Source organism: Poecilia formosa, unplaced genomic scaffold (assembly GCF_000485575.1).
Source record: "Poecilia formosa unplaced genomic scaffold, Poecilia_formosa-5.1.2 Scaffold54, whole genome shotgun sequence".
Lineage (NCBI taxonomy): Eukaryota > Metazoa > Chordata > Actinopteri > Cyprinodontiformes > Poeciliidae > Poecilia > Poecilia formosa.
Genome location: NW_006799993.1, coordinates 24,577 through 47,414, shown reverse-complemented (window position 1 = coordinate 47,414; position 22,838 = coordinate 24,577). Strand labels below are relative to the sequence as shown.

The 22,838-nt window shown below is 37.6% G+C and overlaps 1 protein-coding gene across 1 annotated transcript; it reads left to right on the top strand.

Annotated features, from left to right (window-relative positions):
• The first annotated feature begins 590 nt into the window (after nucleotides 1–590).
• pgfb (placental growth factor b) lies at nucleotides 591–21,075 on the top strand. The gene is made up of 7 exons (XM_007553010.2): nucleotides 591–1,272; nucleotides 16,460–16,496; nucleotides 17,714–17,910; nucleotides 18,408–18,487; nucleotides 20,180–20,209; nucleotides 20,306–20,368; nucleotides 20,468–21,075. The coding sequence occupies exons 1-7, from the start codon at nucleotides 1,210–1,212 to the stop codon at nucleotides 20,487–20,489; spliced, it is 492 nt and encodes a 163-aa protein (XP_007553072.1). The 5' UTR covers nucleotides 591–1,209; the 3' UTR covers nucleotides 20,490–21,075.
• The last annotated feature ends 1,763 nt before the right edge of the window (nucleotides 21,076–22,838 follow it).

Genomic DNA, 22,838 nt, shown 5'->3' with positions numbered 1-22,838 from the left:
TCCAATATGGCCACCCCCTGTTTGATTATGAAACCTGAAAACTGCACAAGGATCTGATCAGATGTTGGTGCACTTGTAACCAAGAAGGTGATTAATTGAATTTCTCTGGGTATTCCTGCTTCTTCCATACTCCATAAACCAAACTTTTATGTTATAGTTGACTACTCTAAAGGATATGACTCCCTGAATGGGTGGAGTGGGTATAAAATGTATCAAAATGTTAATTTTCAAGTAACCTTTTTCATAATCAAGGTAATGATATGTTTGTTTTGACACTTTTTTGAAAGCTTTATTCACTTTAGCCCATGTTTTGTTGTTGAAAACCTAATCAAATATGTTGGATCAAATTCATAATTCAGCCCTATTGTGTTCAATCAACCCAAGTAACTCATCAGGATATTTGAGTCAGAACGCAAAATAACCCAGAATACGCAGTTATTGGTGAGCAGTCTGTACAGTAAATCCAATGCGCATCACTACACGTAAAAAAAATGTTGCAGTGATGGTATAAATGAGCCGGCTGTGGCTGAAAGATGCTGCAAAGTCTCAGTTGATTCTGAGGAGGACACAGAGGCAGGACAGGGAAGGGGAGGAGATTTAAATGTCCAGTAAAAAGGTGGTGCGGGGAAATTAGACTGAAGTGTTTCTTTCAGCCGGCTGGAGCTCAGAGCGGGACCAGAAACTGAAACTTTCAGTCAAAACTTACTATTTGATTCCGGAGCGGCTCTTCTTTTAAAAAGACTTTGGACTGACTCATATCATTTTTTTTTCACTTTGCTCGGGGATTTTTTAGTTAGTTTTTTTTTTTTTTTGTGCCTGTTCTATCGTCCATTCACATTTTGACTCGCAGCTTGAACCACTTTATAGATATGTTTTATCTCTTTAAGCTCTGGCTTTAAGTGCAGATCCTAAGGGATTGAATCGCTTTAAACTCTAGCACTTTCTCCGGGTCCCTGGGGCCTTTTTTCATTAGTGAGCGAAAACTTCATCAGGTTACACGCCGGCAGAAGCGGAGCTACGTGACTTTTCTCACTCTCACAGCTCGAACTGGGAGCAGATGACTCGGGAAATCCCGTTCAGCATAATTTTTCTAACCTGACTGACCACGCCTTTTTATTATATTATTCCCTTCAGTTTATTAATTTCTAAACTTGAGTGAAAGTGAGCGCCTGGCCACGTCAATCTCTCTCTGTGCGCAAACACCGCGAAATGACACCGAGTTTAGTTCTCGGCTGTGTGGTGGCGCTTTACCTGCTCCTCTCACCTGTACAGGTATGCTGTTTCACACTTCACACACACACACATTTTTATTTTTATTTTTTTACCTTTTAAGTGTATACTTTGTGAAACATATGTTTTCTTTTGCTCATAATTTGTGAATTGACTCTCCTTTCACATTTATATGAACAAAATTAGAAACGTATTCATTTTTATATATATATATTGTAGAATATTATAGTCATTGTTGGATATTTTAGCCTAGTTTTGCTTAAAATGTGAATATGACATGAGTAAGTTAGTGATGACCAGAGCCGGTCCAAGGTTTTAAGAGGCCCTTAGTAGAAATACATTTTGGTGCCCACTTTAAATTAAGCATACCAGCACATTACTGACCTTCTTTTTTATTAGATGTGCTACTGTTGTGCTTGATTTTTCAGTTTTTGATCATATCGCATAATTGGTAATTGCAGTCAGGGCTGAGCCATCCCCTCTCACGTTGTTGTTTTTTTTTTCTTTCTTTGCTATCACTGGCTACAGTTTTGAAAATTTGCGATAAGATAAAGTAAACATACCAAGGAGAGTTTTTTTTTTTTTTCATTCCTGATACCAAATTAGCCTGGGGCTTATTGTTGAAGTTTTGGTCTGAGAATACCATGTTTAATTTACACTGGCACCAGAAAGTATTCATAGCCCTTAATTATTTCCATATTATATTATATTATATTATACACTGCATAGTATCCTGGATTCTGCAACTTGATTTTAACTTGCTTGTGGTGAGTTAAACTCACTGACTATTGTTTTGGAATCAAACTCTATAGAGTCTCACAGCTGATACCAACCAGTAAAGTCGAAACAATTGTCTGTAGGTCTCTGTCAAAATACTAATCTGGATGAGGAGACATAAAACTTTTGACAGTGTTGAACATCCTTAGAAGCACTTTGGTTTCTGTTATTTGGAAATAGGAAAAGCTTAACACCACCATGAGCCTCCTGAGATCTGACTTCCCAACCAAACTGAGCAATCAGGGAAAAGGGGCTTTGGTCAAAAGGATGACCAGAGCCTTATTATTGGTTAATAAAGTGGAGTTCCAATGTTCCGTTGTGGCGATAGAAGAACTGCTTAAAAGGTCAACAATTGCTATCCCTTCGACCAATCAGGCCTTTATGGTAGCCACCTTAGGGACTGCCAGATCAGAAGAAATAAAATTGTCTGGCTTTGCTGAAACCAAAGTATTTCTTTTTACTGCAGCTCAAACCATGTTTTAAGAAACATGGGTTTTGCTTATCCCCTGGCAAACCCCACCCTCACTGTGAAGCATGGTGGTAGCAGCAACATGCTGTGGGAATTGGCAGCCAGATATAGAGATATTCTTAAAGAAAAGATCCTACACTAGGGTGCTATGAACCTCAGACAAAGGTGACCACTCATCTTCCAACATGACAAAAACTCAAAGCACACGATCATGACAACAAAGAGTTGCCTTTAGAGAATGCTGCCAGAATTAAAACTCAAATCCAATTGAACATGTCTGGAAAGGCCTTAAAAAAACCTATTTGCTCCACATCAAACCTGACTCAACTTGAGAGGATTTGTAGAGAAGAATGACTCTTCGATCACTTCAATGGCAGACTTTTAGCTGCCATTGCTGCCAAAGATGCTACAATTAAGTATTAGCCCAATATTGTGATTACTTAATCTTGAAATATTCTATACTAAATCCTAAATCTAGTTTAGAATATTGTCTGTAACATAAAAAAAAAAAATGAAGAAGTGTGAATACCATCTGGTGAGATTGTACCTGAAGATGAGAAGATTGTTTTAAGTTAGCCAAATGTTATGTTACATATCTATTTTCCAACAGCTTACCTGATATGATATGTTATGCACATGTTAAATAGGATCTTCAGGCTACATAAAAGTTATTACAGGTTACTTTACTGACCTTGTAGTTCTTATTTTGATGCCATACACATATTCAATACACATATTCAAGGTACTTTTCATATTAAATGGGTGTTTGCAACTTGTTTGCAAACATACCTACTTTTATGCTGTCTATATGTTATCCTTTTGTGCCTGTTTAATCACTTTGTTGTTTGCTTTATTGCATTCTGTCTTGATCTGATTTTGGTGAGTTGGGGAGGATGGGCGATGAATACCTCCCCTATGAATTTGCTGCCCCTCACCCACCACCTCTCTTTTGGGGCTTGTGGTTTTGGTGTGCCACCCCAGGAGTATCAATGACCTCCATCTGGCTGCCCTCCCTTTAAAAACATTTTGGAGGCGCCCTTTGGAAGAAGGCAGGGAAGTTTGATGTTGGGTTGTTGATTTTTGTGCAATTTCCTAGCTCAGAGAGAAGCAGTTTTCATTCTTCAACTACTTGAAATTGTGTCTGTTTACATGACTTTTAACTTTAGAAAGGTTTTTCTTACAAATAGATCAATTAGATCGTTTCCTAGTCTACGCTGATTTCCAGTTTTCTAAGAGAAATGATCTGAGGAGCATAACAGATAAAACAGGAAATTGCTCCCAAGTTCTTTAGTAGAAATGACAGTCCTGAATCAAACAGCAATGAAGGAATATGAAGATGATCCCCATGTATGCAGCAAAGCTTGAAACAAGTCCATCAAACATGCTAATGATTGATGCGTTTACAATAAGGGGTTTTTGGAAGCTTTCAATGAATGGAAGAAAAAAAATCTGATCTGATAAATCAACATTTAGTCATTCCTGATGACAAGGTACAGCAACTTGTGGTTTGAATAACCTTTAAATGAGCACCATTCAGCTCATTCATTCACAAGGTGAAACACGACAAACCACACAATCATTCATCTGCAGCAGCACATGATGCAAAGTGACTCACTGTTACGTGTACATTTGGGAACGCTCTAAGCTCATAATTACAGACGCTTTCTTCAAACACTAGTTTCACTGACATGGATTGTTCTCTTTCTGTGTGATTTATTTCAGTGTGGAGACATATTGGTTTCTATTTCTTTTGGAATGCATTTTAATGGCATGTTCTATTGTAGCTGGATAATACAAGATCCTGCTGAGCTGTCTCAAAGTGTGAGGCACCCCCCCCCCTTCACTGCCCATGTTCATGTTTCTGTACATTTTAATAGTAAAAGGCAGTATTAAGTACAGCATCTAGATGAGAAGTGTTTGAGGTATTTCTGTCAGGCAGTAGCTTATCCGTCTTCTGTTTCCTGGCATCGCCTGGTGGTCTCTTAATGAAAATCTGCTTGAGCAGAGTGAATCCGACACTAGAGTGGGCACTCTTTAACAAGCCTGCGTTGTGTCACAGATACTTGAGAGATGACGTGTCATTGGACGGTGGAACTTGTGCCACATAGAGCTCCAGCTCTTGAACCTTTTCAGTCTCTGATTTCCATCCAGCGTGGCAGTTGTCTCTGATGCGTCTCATGTTTAATGCAAATCCAGGTCCTTTTCTCATCCATTTACTCCCACTGTCACACTTCACACACTGCTGAAGCCTGTTGAATCAGCAGACTTTACCACTCTGCAGTCTGCATACTGAAGTACTGACTCAGAGAGGCTTTAAAGGTCTGTGAAAGATTCATGTCCTAACAGTTTTCCAGGCTGGACACTTTGCAGCTGTTGTTAAGTTGAAACTTGGTAGAAAACATGTGGTATCCCCGCATTTCCTCTAATCCGTATAATCAGCTCATGGCTTGCTTAGTCAAAACATGAATGACAAAGCACAGGGCCCCCAGTTTGAAGCAGGTTAAATGCCCCCTGCTGCCTACAAGACTGATGGCAAGTGTAAACAGTACAATCTCTGAGATTCAACATCCAATCTGTCAGATCACACAGAGCCAGTCCTAAATCTGGATACTCCTTTAACCCTACAGACGTGTTTTACTGCTCATTAGTGAAAGAGCATTTCCTCGCCTCTCTTTCTTTGCTGCAAACACCTTCTGTAAAACCCCAAAAAGTTATAAATTCAACATCTTTCATGAATTTCCCACACCTAAAAATGCGTCACTAATAAATAATATCCTTTTTTTTTTCATGACATTCACAGCTGGAGTATCTATCAGCAGCCTTGCGAATGGAGAGATCACTTGTGTCCGCTCTGAAACACAGAGTGGCCAAAAGAGGGTGGGGTTTTTGCTGTTTCATAATTCTTTAGTGCAACGGATTCATCGCTTACGTATTTCAGCATTTCTGAATGTGTGTTCTTGCTTTTCTATTCTGAACCTTGGACTCATTTTTACTTTATGGAGACATTTTTAGAGATCAGATTTTTTATTACCATCAAATGAATTTTTTAAATCCTTTTTACAAAATCAGATTACCCGGGATTACGACCTGGAAGGGATGTGGTTTTTACTTTTTTTTTTTTTGTGCAGTTTTGTTGTGCAGGCACTAAACATTTCCTTCTGGTTACTCTGACTGTAATTCTGGTTTTCTTAGTTATCTTTTGCATTTATTTTAATTGATTTTTTTTATTTTTTTATTTTGTATGTTTTTGATGTTTTATGGAGTTTGGCTATTTTATGAAAATAACTACCCTCCTCCTCTTTGGTTATTTTATGAAAATAACCAAAGAGGAGGAGGGTAGTTGTGGTTTAGTCATCTGATTGTGATGCCTCCTTATCTCCTTTCTATTGAGTGTTTCATACTGTAATGAGTTTCTAGGTAAATAAAACACTGTACTGAGTTTATATGCAAAATAGACTGAGAATTGTTTTTGGATCCTCTAGGAAAGCTTTTTGCCAAACCCTCCCTTACGTGAAGTTCTTTTTTTGTATTTTTTTCAGCTGTCTTTTTTTTTTCAACTCATTCATTAATATGGATTGAAATTGCAATAGATCCAATTAATGTTCAGTTTCAATTCATATCAAGCCAGTTCCTCCCAATACAATCCACCCATGTAAAAAATACTCAGAAAGTGCATAGAATCTGATATAATCTAATATTAGACAGTCATTGTACCATCAGGGTGAGTTTATTAAATAAATTAATTTATTTAACCATTATTTTATTGGAGTTCCCTTGAGATAAAATCTCTATTTTTGGAGTGAGACCTGGCCAAGAGGCACACTGGTATACAGATACTAGTGACTAAAAAATTGTCAGTCTAAGCACGCTCTGGTCATTGAGTTCACAGCAATAAACATGAAACCTCAAGTCCAAAATTAAGCTTCAATAAAATACATGTAGCTCTTAAATCTGGGTTACATTTTCATGAAGAGCTATGCTCTGTGAACATGCTTGCTGATTTATTATGGTATTACTACCCCAGACTGAGGGTGGAAGCACCTGGGTTTCCTATTTGAACAATAGTGACCTCTTGCTCACCCTTTTACATGAGCTGTCCAATGAATTAGTGTGTATTTGTGCATTCTAATTGTTTGTATTATTCCTGATTCCTTGGCTGTGTAAACCACAGGCTGAACTCCTGTATATGTGCTAAATCACAGATGTATAGATAGAAGATGCATACCACATCATGTCTCTATTACAGATCGAATACAGGAGAGTTTTTCTAAAATCTTCAGTGTTTGTTGATTTCCATTAGTTTGTAGTTAATCTGTAGCGTTTGGTGTAAACTACCTCCTTCATTTTATGGTTGTGTGGAAGAAAGCTAAGAAAATGCTGCATCAGCATTTCAAAACCTGACTTCCTTTAGTCCATTGGGTTTGGCACTGACGATAACCTGCTTTGGTGTGACAGGAATTTTAGCTGAGGATAGAGCTTGTAAGCATCTCTGGTCTGTATTTCTGCCACTCCTACATGTCAAAACCACAAGTACCAAAAGCTATTTGGTTTTGCCTAACCATTAGATTAATCTCATTATAAAGAAAGCTTGTTCGAAACGTCTCTGACCAAAAATGGGGGCAATTATTTTTTTTCTATGATAAAACCATACAAACCAGATAACATTAGATTGCTTCTGAGCATTACATTCATCACTGCACACGCAATGCCTCTTCCATATCTTTAACCAAAAGATAGGAGGGATAAGGTTAAAAGGATGGTTTAGATGCTTTTGCAGAGGGAGTTGAGAGGTTTTGACTACACAGTATCTTTTCAGAAGTAGATACCTGTCTGGTGTATTCACTATGTTGAAACAGAGATTAGTTTTCTAGCTAATGGCTAATCAGAGTGGTGCCAAGACAAAGTGCGCTAGACCAACTCCCTTCTCAAGTGTTTTAGCACATTTCATGCATTATTTCTCCATACGTATACACTCCTGTTTTAAATTTAACACGTCCAGCAGGATATCTACTTGACATACATGTTCTACATCAGAAGTTTCAAGCCAATAATTGTGGGTTACCAGGCAGGCCTCGATAGGAATTGTAAGATTGGTGTAGATTTAGACAGGCAAAAATGTACATTTTGGGCTCCAACACGTGTCTGAAATGTCTTCTTGTTGTCTAGGTGGAATTTTTGAAAGAACTAAGATGGCATTAAGAAGTTGTAGTCAACCCTCAATTGATATGCCTCTGAGCTGACATGCTAGGAAGGGAGACATCTGAAAGGGAAGTTAGTTTCATGTCTGGATGTCAAGTCATACCATGACTTCAAAACACCTTCTTTGATTCCACAAAGATGCTAGAGCCAACCAAGTCTGCTGCAGATAAGATACTGACTGGCCATAACCTCTGAGGGGAATAGTTCAGATGTTTTGAAGTTTTGTGAAGCTATTATCAGTACTAGTTGCCTTATCTGTAGTAGAAAGATGTCTTTACTTTATTAAAAAGTGGTGATCAGTTGATTGACCACAAAACCTGTAAAAGTACAGGAATGTACCATCTTCAACGCCGCTGTCAAATTAGACAGGTTGAAAACCTTTGGAAAAACCTTTAGAAATCCAAAAGTTTTCTTTTCTCTTGGGGAGACGTAGTTGCCTCGGATCAGACAGCTAATTTTTATATCAGTTAATAAAACATGCTATGCTGGTTTATATGTGGAAAAAGCAATTCTAGAAATAATATTTTGTTGAAAACCCAAACAGGAATATAGTTTTGTAAAAAGCTGTCCTCATGTGGACAAGGCCTGACAAGTTTGATGTTGACGTTAGCCTAACTTTCAGTGTGCATGGCACCAAAATTGTCTCTAGGCCAGAGATCCACAAACTCTCAATTTCGGCCCTGGATGAGGGAGCCATTACTGATAAAGGTGTGGCTCTTGTGTCTGCAAGTACATGATGTTACACAGGTGTTTCCTTGACACTAGAAGAAAAACAATACTGGACACTGATCTTTATATTGCACAAATACAATTACCATTCATATTTTTTCCACATATGTTCATGTTTAGCCTGTCTGTTGTAGCTCTGGATGTTATAAAATCAAAATTTCAGGTGTGTCTATGACGACTTTGAGCAGATTAAAATACTTAAACCTTTTTTCTGCCTGTCAGACATTTAAAATTGATGAACTCTTTGTGTTTTCTCTTCTTGCCAATCTTTCTCGGTCAAAGTGTGCTCACAAAGTTGTAGTGACTCGCTGACTGACGGTGCTTTTATATGCGTTGTTGGGGTATTTCTCTCCAGTTGTAATTTCCCGGCCCAGGGGAGGGTTGCAATTGCAATCAGGAAATATGGATTTCTCCTTCCTTCTGCTTCGGAGGAGGAAGAGGAGTGGTGATGCTCGGGGCAGCCGTCTACTCAGCAAGCTTTAATCTCCCATCTGGATGTAATTTACTGTGGTTTACAGAAAAGCATTTTACTGTAATAGGGACCACAATTACCACCGGTCAGTCTTATCTTAGGACCTGTGTAGTGTGTGTGTGCGCGTGTGTGTGTGTGTCTGCGTATGAGTGCACCATTTACACAGCGGTTGTGTTGATTGTGTCTGTTTGTGTCTATGTCTTTGGGGAGACATCTGTGCATTCATTAATGAACTTACACTAAGGAAGCTGTATTTATCTAAATCAACATCTATATAGACCTTTACCTCCTCCATGTCTGTTGACTCTATTTGTAGTATGTGTTATTTTGAAAACCAGAGAAAGCAGAGAAAGCACACCTGCCCTTATAGTGAGAAAACTCCCTGTTGAAGATAAAATTATTTTTTAAAGAGTGTGAGAAACTCTCTTAATCAGTCTTAAATTGATTACCTTGCAACTTTTTTACTAAGTCATTGTGATTTTGTGTTTTAGATTGACAAAAAGTAATTGACATTTCAAAATCAAATTCCAAAATACTAAGTTAGATAAATTTGTGAATACAAATCTACAAAGTGTGGCATGCATGGAAATGTATCTGTTATATATAAATAAAATCTGGTGCAAATCACATAACTAGAAAATAAGTTCGTAAACTGACAGGCCCATAATAATCATGGAAGAGCTACAGAGATCCAGAGCGTAGCGGGATCTATGAACAGTACAACTGTTGCTGCTGTCCTCCATGTTTTGGAAAAGTTGCAAGAAAGATTTCAGCTACAGGTTTGCCATTATCCAAATAGAGGAAGCATGTGGAAGAAGATGTTCTGGTCAAAAGAGACCAAAATTGAACTTTATGGCCTGTGTGGCAAAAAAGAACTAACCCTGCACTAACCCTGAACACACTGTTCCCACTTTAAAAAGACTAGCCTGTAAGAGTTAGTGAGAAGATGGATGGGGCTAAATACAGATAAATCCTGGAAGAGGATCTGTTGTAAGTAGTGAAGACTTGAGACTGGGGTGGAGGCTCTACCCTGTGATTTACGTAATGCCAGGTTTTTCATTTAAGTTCAATTTAGTGTATTTATATTGTCCCAGTTCATAACAAATATTCCCTTATGCCCCCTTTAAAATTAGTTACTAATACATTTCAATTTGATCATTTTAAAATAACACAGTCAAGTTATATTTGTTATTCAAATTGGTTGGAAGTTTTCTTCCTTAGAAAATCCAACTGAATGCGTCAAGTCACTGGCTTGCAGCTAACTCTCCTCCTGGACGCATTACGTGGATCTCCAAATTACTGCTTTAGGATTTGGGAATCTGCTTCATAACACATCAGTGTGCCTTTTTCATAGCGTGTGAAAGAAGTCCAGATTCAGTAATCCTCTCCTCACCCTGATTTCTGGAGTGATTGTTGTAAACGTTCACCATGTGTTCTGGTTTGAAGTTTGTTGGTAATTTGAAAGTGGCCCCTGATCATGAGCTCTGACCTGACCACTTTGCAGACCCGGCTGGGTAATGTCACTCCTGATGTTTTAGGTTCACCTGCCTCATGTATACAAAACAGTGCCTGCTTTTCCTTAGTAGGGGTGGAAAATATGTTTTGTTTTCTTCAAGCTGCATGTGAGGCCTGAGAAATGCTGCTGTGGATTTTGTTGTTGATGTAATGAACCTGGATCGCGGTGGCAGATGGAAGCCTAGCATTAGAGTGGTGTTGTGTCCACTGGTTTAGTTTCTCTGTGGTTTTACGGGTTAAGTTTCATCCTATCACAAAACCAAGAACATGTACCTCTGTGCCACATTTATTCTTTCTAAGAATAATTAATTAAAATGACAGAGATATCTGAACAACGAGCCACTTTATCTGAGTCAGTGATGGTCCTTGATAGGAATGGTTTGTCAATGTGCTAACCAGGGCAATAGTTGCAAGAAGGGATCAGTAATCAATTCGCAAAAATGCCTTCAGGACGCTGCTTTGTTGCACAAAAAATAAATTCCTAAAATCTATTTGTATGTAATTAATCAATTGCTAACTATATATCAATATCATATATCATAAATAAAATTTTATATTCAAAAAATCTTTCTGCTGCTAAATTATTGAATAAACAGACATAAGAGATCAATTACAAACATATTTATTGTCTATAATCTGTTATTTAGGTAATTTAGAAATCAGATTGGTGCAACGTGCTGTTATTCCAATTTAACTTTCAAATGTTTCAGGAATTCCTCATCATTCATGATACTTTGTTAAAAAAAATTCTTTGGAAACTGACATTAATGTTGGGGACACTTGTGCTACTGCAACATGTCTGACATTGAGAAGCTATTTTAGCCGTGAATAGTTAACTGATAGGCCAACACAGCCAGGGCTCAAGGGTAAGAGCTGTGTCATCCATTGCTCTTGTTCCGGATGTCTCTTGTGTGTAAGAATATGGGTGTACCAAAAAAATTTGCAAATCCAGAAGTTCTGAAACCTAATAAATCAATATATAAATGCAGGATCTATTATTTACTTGAGTCATTATTAGCCCAAGTCTTGAGAACCGAGGAGGGGATTTTCCCAAATCTCTGCCAGTCTGCTTTTCCTCATTATTAAAGTAAACAGTTCTGCTGACGTGAACCTTGTTTTGGTTTAAACTCTGATAAAAAGTATACTGCAAAGCTCACTCAGCCTGGTGACCTGACATCTCTGAAGTAATTTATTAAAAGTCAAAGCAATCAAATAATAAGGCAGGAGTTGGAGCAACTGTAGTTATTACGCTACAAGAGCATGTATGGTGCGTTTTGTAGCTAAAAGTCGGAATATTTAAGGGTTTGTGGCTTGAACATGCCGCATTTACACTGTAAAATCCATAGAAACGGATCCCTTATTGTAGCAGCACTTTTATGGATTTTACAGTGTAAATGCGGCATGTTCAAGCCACAAACCCAGTGGGATTCAACCACACTGACAATGAAAACCAAATTCTTGCAGAATGATTTGTGTTGATAATTGTAAGATACTGTTGGCTTCCCTGTGGTGAAAATCTCATATTTTGTCAACCACCAAATAAGTGTGTTTAGAGAAATTGTCCATAGTCTTAATTTGCTGTCCTTATGATACCTTTTACCTTTTTGAGGGAATACCAGCAATATTCAGTATTTTCAATGATTTTCTTGCTTGTTGGTAGTTATTACTTTCATTATGTAATAAGTTAGACATTTGAACTATGCATAAAAGTGAAGCAAAAAGTATCTAACACTACTTGTTGTCAACTTGTTATTAAACAAAACATCCCTCATCCTTACTGCCACTGTTTTGTAATCCAGTGGAAAGGACAGAAAGACCTATAATATTGGCGTATTGCACTATGTCCTTCATTCTTTGCTCTCTTAAGAAATGCAATGCTAATTATTTTAGCTTGGACCCAGATCTTGTTCAGCAAATTGCCATTACCTGCTGTTGAACTGACTTCCTCCGCTTGACCCTCTAAACTGATATATCCTTGAAGCATTAAGCAAAATCTCTGTCGTGTTAAGCTGTGCTCCCTACGCACGCTGCCCTCTCCCTGACAGATGGAGTAAGCAAGGAGGTTAAAGATGACGCAGTTCAGCTGTGTGGGACTAGAGAGTGATGATGTTCTGGGCCTCTGTGGCCTGACAGCAGGAGCTCAGGGGCTAAGCGATTCCTGTAGTAACACATGAGTACAGCAGAAGCTCTTAACAGTTTGGGGAACTCCTTTAACTGCTGTACAATTTAACAGCCACTACGTAAAGTGTAATTTAATCAGTTTTCTGTTGTAATTTCTCCTGTCGTTGAACTTTTTCTATTTTTTTTTTCTTGTGAGAACCATAAACTTGGGATTTTTTTTTTATAAGTTAGATAAACAAAAAGTAGTGCATACTTGTTTTACAAATGCATCTAGGCCCTCCAAGTCAAAACTTTGCAGGAACATTTTTGCAGTTGCGATTATGAAGCCCATGTCTCCTCTTCCCTTTACTGAACAATGGGTTACTGTGTTTTGTTCTTTCGTAATAACTGAAATTTGTGGTTGTAGTTTATAATAAAATATAGAAAGGTTCAATGGGCGTAAGATATTGTAAATGAACATATTGTGGAACGTGAATAGAAGATTTCTAATGTTAAAAATAAACAGCTACACATTTTTATGATTATACTGTGGATTAGGGACAGCACTAGTCCTAATTTTAATTTGTTTTGTTCCGTTGATTTTATTTTATCTGCTTGTTTGACTGCATCTGAACAGGAAACAATTCCTTGGATTTTATGGTATTTTTTGTAGAAAACATACAAGAAATTTATGTTGTATAAAGCATTTCGTGTCTTCAGCATGATTGTGTTTTCCAGTCATTTGTTCCATTGCAGATTCTGTTGCAATGGTTCAGAAATGAGCCAAAGTTGCACACATGCTCATAAACAGCAAGACAAACCTGGACAACATAATCTGACAGGTTTAATATTTGTTCATTTGTGTAGCCTTTAGTTCATTAAACAATTCCTGAAAACGACACAAGACCACATTAAACCTAATTAATTAGAAGTGAATCTCCTTGAAAAAAAAAAGGCCTAATTAGGGGAATGAGGTGAACAAGATACTAAGGTGAAGTTAGAAATTGATCTAGCTTGTGGGATTTGTCTGTCAAGATCATTCATAATTTACTGATATAAAACCCTGCATTTTCCACAAGAGCTAAACCACCTCTAGTCACCATTGATCACAAAGTTAATACTGCTAAGTGCATGAGGAGAAGGAAGTAGCTATCTGAGACGTCTCAGGCAACTTTTTTTTTACATCATAACAGCAGGTTTTCTCATACTCCTCTATTCTCAAACCCAACAGGCACCAGAAATATTTTCTTGTTATGACAAGGTTTAACCCTCGACTTCTTGAAGAGCAAGTGAGACAAAGCCAAGAAACTTTTGTAATGTGTAGCAAGCTCATAAAATGGAAAAGAGACAGAAAGTGAAAAGATCTTAGGACGGCTAATGGTAGAGAGAGTTTTGCTTTATTCTGATGTTGCTATAGAGAATGGAAAATAATCAGTGCTCGACTGAGTGAAAGTGACATTGAACAATAGCTTAAACTGCACTGTGACGTTCCCATGCTGAGCATTAAAATATATTCACAGAGCAGAGCTCATGTCCTGCTGTGTTTTTGTGCAGCGGCAGACACAGTTCGTTGGGCACCGCTCTATGGAACAACTCTGCTGTCAGAGGAACAGCTGTACATGTCGGCCAGATGATGAGCTGCTCTGAGAAAAAGAGCGAGAAGCTTCATCTGTTCCCAAAATGCAGAGAGGAGAAACCCTGAGTGACTGTGGGGAATCCTCCTGCAGGAGGTACATCTCCTACTTATCTCACTAAAAGTTTAAAATGTATCCCTTGTATATTTGTGCGAAGTGGAATTCATCATCGTCAAATCACGGCATTCCTCCTAAATCACGTTGCTGACTGTGGCGGTGTGCTGATAGATACCATCCTCATCCACAAGCTAATTTTGGTTCAAAACAGGAAGAGGATGCAATTTATGCTGTGAACAGATGGTGTGAAAACAACTGTCTGGTATTGCATAACACTTTTCCATGTATCAGAGTCTGCACTGACTGTTGCGTTTCATCAGGCTTGTGTTGAAGAGAAAAGAAAATGAAATTCAATTTTATGACGAAGGATTGCGGAAGTAGGTTGTCTGCCGCCTGTCCTGCATTTCTGCTGGAGGGTGTTTTATCAAACCTAGATTTCCCTTCCTGAGATGGAGTCAAGCAGAGGTTTTGTGTTTTCCCAGGCGAATGAGAAATTCACTCTGTTTATCAGGGGATGATGGGAAAAAATCAAGACGGAGGGGGAAGCCATCAATGGGAAAATAAATAAAGAACTGAATCTTACACCACAGGAAGCAGGTTTTTGAGCCTAAACAGTTGGGCACGCTGTGGAACATGTCAGCGAGGATTTGCTGCTTGTCAAAAAAGATTCAACCAATCCAGGGTAGGAAAAGAAGATCCACTGTCAACCCATTTTATAGGCCCGTGTAGTACCAGCTGTCACCACTGGAGGACAAAAAAATATTTTTCCTTTTCAATATTTCGCTACTGTGTTCGTTAATTAAAATTGAAAGAAAAATTAGATAATCTTAGGTGAATTTGTGCTACTGTAGTCATTTTTGGCTCACCTTTCAAATAGACGTTTTAAAAGTTAATGATTTTATCGCCTCGGCTGGTGGCCTCCCCTGCGGAGTACCATAGGACTCCACAGGACTGAATGGTTAGATCTTTTCATTTTTCTCCATCTTCTGCCTTCTGTTTTTTTTTTTTTTTTTTTTTATTTTATTTCATTTTATATAGAGAGCTGTAGAGAGCTGGTTTGTTTATTGTCCACTTTAAAGTGTTGCTGACTGTTTTCTCCAGCCTATCCTTGGCTACATTGACAGCAGATCTTGATACTGANGGCTCACCTTTCAAATAGACGTTTTAAAAGTTAATGATTTTATCGCCTCGGCTGGTGGCCTCCCCTGCGGAGTACCATAGGACTCCACAGGACTGCACAGGACTGAATGGTTAGATCTTTTCATTTTTCTCCATCTTCTGCCTTCTGTTTTTTTTTTTATTTTATTTTATTTTATTTCATTTTATATAGAGAGCTGGTTTGTTTATTGTCCACTTTAAAGCGTTGCTGACTGTTTTCTCCAGCCTATCCTTGGCTACATTGACAGCAGATCTTGATACTGAAGTCCGATTTTGAATGAAATCTAATTTTTTATACTACTAATTAAATGCGAGCGCAGTCAGGGATCTGTGTGAACAGTTTATGATCCCAAAGTGACCCGCATGGGGAGAAGAACGTAGCAAGTAGTCAAACATGATAGTGGATGCCAGTGTATATAGATCGATAAAGTTGTTGAGAAATGCGAGCCAACAGCATTGTTACAAGATTATAACAAGATAAAGAAAGCATAACTAATATCAATAGCCTTTTGTGGCGCATTAACTACAACCTCTGTAGAAGTCTTTTTGAACATGTAGTTAGAAGACATAAATGTCATATAAAATGTGACGTGTAACACTGTTAAATCTTTGCCTTTTCCAGTTGATTTGACCACTGCATCACACTTTATTTAGCTTATTATAATTTTCCATTTCTATCTGCTGCAGCTGCTTCATTTGTCAGCAGTGCAGTCTCTTAATAGCTATATTTCATTTTAGCAGTCTGAACTGCTGCCCCGTCTATATACTGCCTCCCTTCCTCAGGTCAGTAGACCAGATGCTTTTAAAATGCTCCATAGACACAATGCAAATGCAGAAGTGTGTGTGTGTGTGTTTTTTTTTGTGTTTTTTTGTGTGTTTTTTTTTTGCTACATCTCTAAAACTGTTTCATTACTGTTTTTAAAACAAACTTCATATTCTCACATTTGGTTGAATATGACATTTTTTTATCTATTCTCAGTGACACTGGTTTTATTTGTTGTTTTCTCGATTGTAAAGGTTTTTTGTCCAATCTAGTTTTTTTTTATGATATGGTAAATGTATGTTTTCTGAGAGGTTCTTACTGTTACATTTTTTTTAGATGTCTTTTTCTCTTTTCAGAATTTACCCACGGCAGACACAAATAGCACCATGGAAGGTAAGTATTTGTCGCTGTTTTATTTCAGAATGTATCAGAGTGCTGGAAATTAATCATGTTAATTCCATGAGCTTTAATTAAAAAAATCGAAACTTATCAGTGTAGTCGAAAACAGTGTACGGACAAAATAAATGTTCTCTAAATTCTTGAATAAACTGCCATATTTACACACTCCCACACACAAATATATTCACAATGGATTATTTTATCCATACTTTGTTTATTCACAGCAGAAGTTAGACCTCAGAGAATGAAACTGATTTCAAACTCAGTTGTATTTTCCATGCATTATTGGGATGTGAAATTAATGACAAAACTCAGGAATGTTGGCTACCAGTCAGCAAGCTTGAATTGAATCCACACAATAACAGGGCTTGTCTGAGCCAAAAGGGATTACCCAACTTCTGACCTTCTCTCCTCACATCCTTTCCCTCCCTCACATCACTATAAATTAATGCTGCCAAAGGAGAAATAAACTGCAACTTAAAGGCTTGCACAGCTCCCAGGCCGGGATCTGGAATACAGAGGAAAGTTTAGAGAAGTGGAACACATACAGTTGAGTTTAGCCGTAGTAAGTGGCCAGCAAAATGTCGCTTAACGTTGTATCACAACATTACAGTTCACGGCCTCATCTCCTGACCATGGATGCTTCCCCAACCATCTCCTCCCAGCCCGTCTGCGTTTATAAACAGCTGTTATGGTGTCAGGCTCCAGTTGGTGACCTCTGGGGGTCAGTGCAGTCCCAGGGGTGCCTGCGGGGCAACTCAGCTCCAGTTCCAGCAGGGTTCTGTTCATGGCCATGTTCCCAGTGTTTGTTTTCTCTTCCTTCTGTGTTTGGCTATAGTCGTCCCTGTTCTTCTCTTCCCCCCGCAGCAAGTAGGACACTTTCACACATGTACTCCCACAGGAAAGTGTACTGCACATTGTACAAATGTTTCTTTCTGTTATAAGAAAACAGGATACACTGTATATCACATCTGGCTTTACGTCTCTGTATACACCACATGAGCATGTCATTATTATCCTGTTTAACTAATTATTCTTACCATTTGTGAACAAATAAATAGAAACTAATAGTATAGTTTATTTATAATCCATGTAGTGATTTTCTTTCTCATTAGAGAGCTTGGGAATTTGCTCTGAGTGGTCAGACTCCGCATCTTTATGAGAACCAAAAGTTATTCCAACGTGGCTCATCCTCCTGTTCTTCCCAACAGTGCTGATGTTTCAAGAGGTGTGGGGTCGCAGCTTCTGTCGGACCATGGAGAAGCTGGTAGAGGTTGTCCAAGAATACCCGACGGAGGTGGAGCACATCTACAGTCCCTCCTGTGTGCCACTGGTGAGATGTGCCGGCTGCTGTGGAGACGAGAACTTAGAGTGTCATCCCACTGAAACTTCCAATGTCACAATGCAGGTAAGAAAACAGAAAAAATGTTTATACTCCTGGATTTTTTTTTACACAACTTCATATGTTCAATGTATTTTACAGGATTTAGGTTGTAGATCAACACTAAGTTGAGCGTTACTTTTGATGCATGGTTTTCTTTTTTATTTTTTTTGCCAATAAAAATATAATTGTAATGATCAAATCCTGTTCGACCAGAAATCGCATAATTATTAAACAGAGTCCACCTGAGTGTAATTTAATTGTGCTATAAATTCAGCGAAGGCCTCAGCGGTTTGAACATTACCAAATATCCAGCATCAGGAAGACATAAAAACACACACTAAGTACATAGCTATGGGCTATGGAGAAATTTAAATAATATCACAAAGTTCATAGAGCTCAGGTAGATGAATCCATGAACAGAAAATGTAAAGTGCATTGCCTGACTGCAGTCTTACTAAAGTCTTACTACTTTTGAAAGGTACTGTCCCATTATAATCCTGTCTTCTGACTGTGCTAAACAGCTGCTGAAAATCCGGCCATCTGAACCAGGTGAAGAATATGTTGAGATGACCTTTGTGGAGCATAAGACATGTGAATGTAGGTAAGAGAACAAAAAAATATGTTTCCCTAATTTATGACGTAAAACACAGATGTAAAAAAAACAAACTTTCTCCTATTATTTACTTGTATTTAGTTAAAAGCATTTTATTACGTTAAAACTGCAGTTATCAATAATGTTTCCATACAGCCCTCAACCAAAGAATTGAGCCCTGTTATCTTTCACATTTGAATTAACAATATTGGGATCTAAGGCATAATAATAGTGAAAAACTCAACGTTTATATTTAAAGTGAAGTACTTAAAGGTCCCTAAGTGATTATTCTGTATATCACTGCTAAAAAAAAACCCTCTCAAAGTCTAGCTTTACAGATTCACATAATGAAATGGTGCCACGCTGTGAGCAGATAAACAAAGAAACAGAGCAAGAACAAACCCAAGAAGAGGCTCTTATTGTAACTTAACCACAGATTACAGGGAACAAATCTACATTGCCACGTTGTACACAATGTAGTCATCTTCTAATTGCAACTTACAAAACTACTGTGGTTGTTGACCAGGCTAACTGCTTCTACCTATACAAGCTTTTAACACTCAATTCCTCTGTAATTAGAGTGTGAAACTTGAATGATTTTCTGGTATGTTTGGAGTTTTTAGATGTAGTCCAACAATTTTTACTAATGTTGAGTTTCCAGGCCATTCCAGAAACTCGGTGTCACCTTGCATATACAATGAAAACCCAGTTTAGATGTGTGTTTAAGATTTATTGTCCTGTTGGAGCACCTGATTATGTTTAAGTTTCCTCAATATTGCTGCTGATTTGAGGTCAAGTGAAAGAATTTGGAAATTGTCTTGCTTACTTATTTTCTGACCTATCATTTGTAATGTTTTGGGTTAAGAGATTGTTCTGCAGTCAGTATCTTCTCAGCACTTGGCAATGTTAAACTTGCTCGACTTTGTACAGTGACGCTCACGTTACAGCAGTTTCCAGTTTATGATAAACTTGAGTCTTGATGGATCCTCGGCTGTCCTTGAATATCCTAAGAAACCCTTGAGCTGAATTTGAGTTAAACTGGGTGTTCCAACAGGACACTGATCCAAAAGGCATTATCAAAATTGGTTTGGGAGTAGACAAAGCAGGAGGAAATTAAAGGAACCTACTGGCATGGCTTCTGACCTCATTATTGTTGAATATTTGTGGACTGTGCTTAACAACCAGCTCCACAGCAGAAAAACTATCAACTCAACTGAATTTTTACACTTCAGCCAAGAAGATAGGTTAAATTTTATTGTCAGCGTTATACCAAAACCAACAAAAAGAATGTTCACATGGCGCAACTCGCTAAGAGACACTTCACCAAAAATTAGTGGCAATGTGTGTATAGTATTTTAGCCCACATAGGGATTAGAGAACATGTCCAATACATTTTTGCTTGTGCACCCAAACCTTGATTGTAACAATAATTTAAGTTGTTTGCATTATTGTACAACTCTTGGAAAATGAATAGATCAGAAGTATCACTGAGAACTCAAATCAATATGATTTAGTCTGATGGTAAGAGAAGGTAAACCAATGTTCCAGAGCCAGGTTCCCTGTGAAATATATGTAATAACACTGAAGTATACTGCAAATATTTTAAGAGACCAGTTTGGTGATTACATTCACCACATATGTATTTAACTAAAATTGTACTTTGATTTGTTCTCCAGTAATTTATTGAAACTTTCTCTTCAGAGTGCGGAAACCTTTGATGAAGGCTGGAAGGTAAGAATGTTATTTTTATTCTAAATTTTTACGATTAAAAGTAAAAAAATTTCAAAGAATCTGGAAAACTTGGATAATGTATTTTCTGTTGTGTAGGAAAAGGCAACGAGGAAGAGGAAGGAGGAGAAAGGAGAGACAAAAAGCAAAAGACTGTGACAGGTAACGATGCATTTTTGACTCAGGAAGAAGGTAAAGTACCAGCTAGTTGTCTAAATCACGTTAATAAAGGTGCAATATTTTACTCTCGTTAACCTGCAGGTGCCAGATTCCTCGCAGGTAACTTAGCGGCAACCCAACTACTGTTGCAGCGTGGCTGACTATTTATCTCCAGCCTGGTGACAGCATGAAGAGTCTCCTCCACTCATCTATCAAAACCTGTGTGTCCGCTGCCAGAGACTCCAACAGCTGGGTTGGTTTGCTGACACGCTGTCCTGATGACGGACAGGGTGTCTGCAATAACGAGATTCAACAGGACGTGCATATTGATTGGTGGAAACACTTTCTGTTACACACCTGACACAATGGACATCCATGGGAGCCAGTGCAATGTAAAAAAGAACAGACTCAACTTTTAAACTTCCACTTGATATTATTGTGTCAGTTATTTTAAGTTGTCAGTTTTTTTTTGTTTTTTTCTGTATTTAAATTTGGTAATACGTGTTAAATCTCTATATTTATTGCTGAAATAGTTGGACCAGCAACCTTTAAAAAGTGTGTTATCCTTTGTCAAAACATTATTATAAACACTTTGACTTGTATTGGTGGTTTTATTTTGACTGAATGTACAGCTGCTTTGTACATGCAACAATGATAGGTCTCCCTCTAGTGTCTAAAAATAGGATGTAATAATGCTCAATATTAAAATATTTCATTTGGCAACGTTGTTGTTAATGTTAGACATGAAACTGTGTGGTTAGTTAAAGATCTACCCTACCGTCACAGTTTCTTAATCTATTGCTAAAGGTTTGTTGGATGTATTAACTCCATTGTGACATGTTATGATCCGATTCTTTACATTCAATTTTCTAAGGACTGTTTCAGAACCCTCCATTTATTATTATTGTTTTAAAGAGGCAAACTAAAAAAGACACTGGAAAAGCAAATCCACCACATGTGATATAATTAAATACGGGACCCAAACTCTGGATGAGGCCTGGAAGAACTGGTCAACCAGAAAAATGCATTCTTTTTTATAGTTTTTTTCTGTGTCACATTCATTGTCATGTGGTACTGATGCATCTTTATCAAAATCACAAGGTTTGAAAAGTGTCTCCTTCCTGCATTTTTCCCCTCTGTTAACACAACACTCACTTACTCTTGCTCCACAGGTGACTTCCTGAGTCTGTTCTCAGAAGCAGAGTGTTATTGGAATGATCATTCAAGATAGTTATGTAAGACCTTTTTCTTTTTCATATATCAAAGAAAATCTATGAGAATGCAGAAATATTTCACATGTTCTATTATTTTTATTTCATTTAAATATTTATTTTGTAATAAAATTCTTATGACTGTCAGACAATGTCTTGTTTAAGTTGTGTTTATTTGCTGATATATACTTACTTATGCAATTTCCAACAATGTGTATTTTCAAGGCAGAGCTTACAAATTTGAATAGGCTGATAAAGTTCAAGATGTTTTGTGACTTTTCAGAAAGTGAAACATCTATAGAATCATATTGAAATATTTTCAGGCTTTATCTCTTGCAATATTGATGATTATGGTTTATAAATAATAAAAAAAGCACAAAATGGGCCCTCTTTTGAATGAATTTTAAAAACTGTTCATTGATGCAGCAGCGTGGTATGGAGGTGATCGCCAGACCAATTTGTTTGATTCCCGCCTTCAGGTGATCCTGTAACATTGGGTTTGATTTTGATCATTTTTCTCCAGACTCTTAAAATGAATTTCCCAATGAAATGCAAACTTTATGTTAGTCTGAAAAGATGTATTTGGACCACTGAACAACAGTTCAGTTATTTTTCTCTTTAGCTCAGTTAAGACGTTTCTGGTGTTGTCTCTATTCAGAAATGGCTTGGCATGAGAAATGCAACATTTATAGACCATAGGATTTATCTGGGTGAAGTTGCTCTTGATGTACTGACTAGCCACAGTCTACTCCTTGTGAAGCTCCCCTAAACTCCTGAATTGAGTTTTCTTGAGCGTTCTCTTAAGCTTGTGCTTATCCCTGTTGCTGGTGCCTGGTTTCCTATCACACATTTTCCTTCCACTCAACCTTTTATGAATATGTTTGGATAAAGAACTTTTAAACGGCAATGCTCTTTAGCTGCTTACATCCTCCTTGTGGAGGATGTAAATGACTGTCTTCTGCAAAATTATTAAGTAATTAGTGTCTTTCATATTCTTTAAACTTTGAGCTATGTAATAGTTAATTATTTTATGAGACTGAATTTTGGGTGTCACTTTCTGTGAGCTATTATATTATATTATTTAAATTATATTATATTATATTATATTATATTATATTATATAAGTCCCATTATTTATTATTAGCCATTGTTCCGGATATCGCTATCCTTCTACAGGGGTGTCAAACTCCAGTCCTCAAGGGCCGCTGTCCTGCAGTTTTTAGATGTGCCACAGGTACAAAACACTGGAATGAAATGGCTTA

Coding starts and splice junctions, on each gene's coding strand:
- pgfb (XM_007553010.2), top strand. CDS start 1,210: ATGACACCGAGTTTAGTTCTCGGCTGTGTGGTGGCGCTTTACCTGCTC. Junction 1,273..16,459: donor TGCTCCTCTCACCTGTACAG/GTATGCTGTTTC, acceptor TTCTCTTTTCAG/AATTTACCCACGGCAGACAC. Junction 18,488..20,179: donor CATAAGACATGTGAATGTAG/GTAAGAGAACAA, acceptor CTTTCTCTTCAG/AGTGCGGAAACCTTTGATGA.